Genomic DNA, 2554 nt, shown 5'->3' on the forward strand with positions numbered 1-2554 from the left:
CTGCTGCAGAGCAGTGACATATACATTGTTGCAGCCCTGCATGACCGAAATCTGGAGTTCTGGCGTAAGATGTTCAACCATGCCGTTGTGAATGGCATTAAAAAAATGTTTGGCCGCCTCGAGAGATCCGTTTCGATGTTTTCAAGACGCCGTTCGATATTGGACATTTTATCGCACAGCGCCTTGAAACCATTCTGACATACGGTGCTCAAATGTAAAAATTCGGGCATGACTGCCCTGTCCGAGGCCCGCTGACGCTGTCAGGAAGACCCGAAGGAAGGAGCGACAGAGGCCTCGGCCAGGGGAACATCTGATGGACCGGCTGCCGGTTCGCCAGATTGTGGTGGTGCAGACCTGCTCTCGCTGTGGGATGGCTGCGACAGTTCAGATGGCGCTTCACAAAGGACCGCTCCAGAGGGTCGGACAGTCTCGCGGGTGCTGCTGTGTGTTCTGTGAAAACATAAGGAAACCATTAGTATACTAAATATCACATTTCACATGCGTCATTAATAAACTTTACCGCCAGTTATCCATTGCCGCCATTAATATTAACCTATTTTTAATATTGACACTGCATATGCACCATCAATATTAAAAAAAAATGCATTTATTTATTCAAAATAGTCACCCATGGTTGCGGTTTGTAACGCCAGACAATTATGCTTACGTTGGAACTGCCATGACGTCACAGTCATGTGACCGAGACGTCATCACAGGTCCTGCGAGCTGAGCAACCATGGGAACATAACCTGCTTTGCAGTGGAATGTATGCCGTATCTATTATATTTTACTTTTTTGTGTATAAAAAATCTTGGATACACCTGGATAGCCACTATACTACTCCACTATGAAATATTGGCTGGGCATGGCCAATCTACTATCTTTCTGTGTTCTGTATACTTCAGATTTCAGGGAAATTGCTAGTAAGTCCAGCTCACCATTGTAGTAATCCCAGAAGGGAGCCGCTGTGTCAAGTGTGAGAAGACCAGAAATGAATAAAAAATTCGAGGTCAACGAGGCGTGAAAAGAAAAAACAAAATACTTTATTCACTTCAATCAGAATCAGAGGATGAAACATCTGCACAATACAATAAAAACACTATCTACGCGTTTCAGGTCTGATGTTCCCTGTCACCTGAAACGCGTAGATAGTGTCTATTGTATTGTGCTGATGTTTCATCCTCTGCTTATGATTGAAGAGGATAAAAGTATGTATTTTTTACGTTTCACGCCTCGGTGAACTTGCCTTTTTTTCTATATTTCTATACTTTGTACTTGCCAAAATAAATGGCTGGCCAATAAGCTACGTGGCTGGAATGTAGTATGTGAATATGCATGTTGTAAAAACTAGGTGTGTGCATAGGTACTATACTTACTCTCTGCTTTCAAGGACCGGTCGCAAGAACTGCAGTATACGGTTGTACTTGTACACCGAGGTCCTTGAAGCTGCAGCACCACTACGGGTCTGTCCCTCCTTTTTCAGGCCCCTCCTGAAGCGGTCCTTCATGGAGCGCCATCTGGTCCTCAATTGTTTAACTGTGTATAAAGATAAAAAATAAAAAAGGTTTTAGATAATATATTTAAAACGATTACGCAACCGTGTGCAATCCCAATAGAAGACATCACAGACGGTTGTGTAATCCTGGCATGATGGGTCACAGCAGCATTTTGGAAATACTTACGGAAACTAGCTTTGGCCTTGGGGGAAGCGCTGTCGAAGCCATCCCACAGCGATTGTGCCACCTCTAACCACAGACGCCGCAATATGCCCTGGTCCGCGTGCCGGGGGTCACGGCTGTCCCACAACGGGCCCCGTGCTTCAATGGATGCCACCATCATGTCTATATCCAGTGGTTCATCCAGGGCCCGTTGTGAAACCTAGAATAAATGGAAAATATTAATGTTTGCAAGAAAAAAAACATTGTCCCTACCTCCTCCACCGCCACCTACCACAAACACCACCACCCCCTCCCACCATCCCCCATACCCGCAAAAACAAAAAAATTACAGAAAAAAATGAATAGGTTTGAAAGAAAAACTTACTCTCCGTCCTGCAACCACAGCTTGGCCCCGTGGTCTCTGCTCCTGCTCCCTCTCTTCCTCCTGGTCCTCCTCCTCACTTGAAGAAGCCTGCAAAATAGTTTACCAAAAAGTTGAGTGACCCATCTACAAATGACAGCGAATATAGTAAGCAATAGTAGATCATGTACTCACCGGACTCCTCAGCGGTGGGGTGTTGCTCGAATCGCTGCCGCTGGCCATGACTAATGCAATTCTGAAATAAAGAACAAAATAACATTGATCCTATGCTCCTATGCACAATCCAGCAATATATAAAAAAAAAAAAAAAAAAAAAAATATTCATTTAAACCACAAAGAACATTGCACTCCAACTGAACTAAGGGTACCGTCACACTATAACATTTCGATCGCTACGACGGTACGATTCGTGACGTTCCAGCGATATCGTTACGATATCGCTGTGTCTGACACGCAGCAGCGATCAGGGATCCTGCTGAGAATCGTACGTCGTAGCAGATCGTTTAGAACTTTC

General features: G+C 44.6%; 1 protein-coding gene across 1 annotated transcript; it reads right to left on the reverse strand.

Moving 5' to 3' along the window:
- Window positions 1-229: 229 nt before the first annotated feature.
- LOC138657841 (uncharacterized) lies at window positions 230-2339 on the reverse strand. The gene is made up of 5 exons (XM_069745474.1): window positions 2215-2339; window positions 2044-2130; window positions 1683-1878; window positions 1377-1536; window positions 230-450 (listed from the first exon to the last, which is right to left on the reverse strand). Exons 1-5 carry the CDS (start codon window positions 2260-2262, stop codon window positions 261-263), a joined length of 681 nt encoding a protein of 226 aa, XP_069601575.1. The 5' UTR covers window positions 2263-2339; the 3' UTR covers window positions 230-260.
- Window positions 2340-2554: the final 215 nt, after the last annotated feature.

This window comes from Ranitomeya imitator, chromosome 1 (genome assembly GCF_032444005.1).
Source record: "Ranitomeya imitator isolate aRanImi1 chromosome 1, aRanImi1.pri, whole genome shotgun sequence".
Lineage (NCBI taxonomy): Eukaryota > Metazoa > Chordata > Amphibia > Anura > Dendrobatidae > Ranitomeya > Ranitomeya imitator.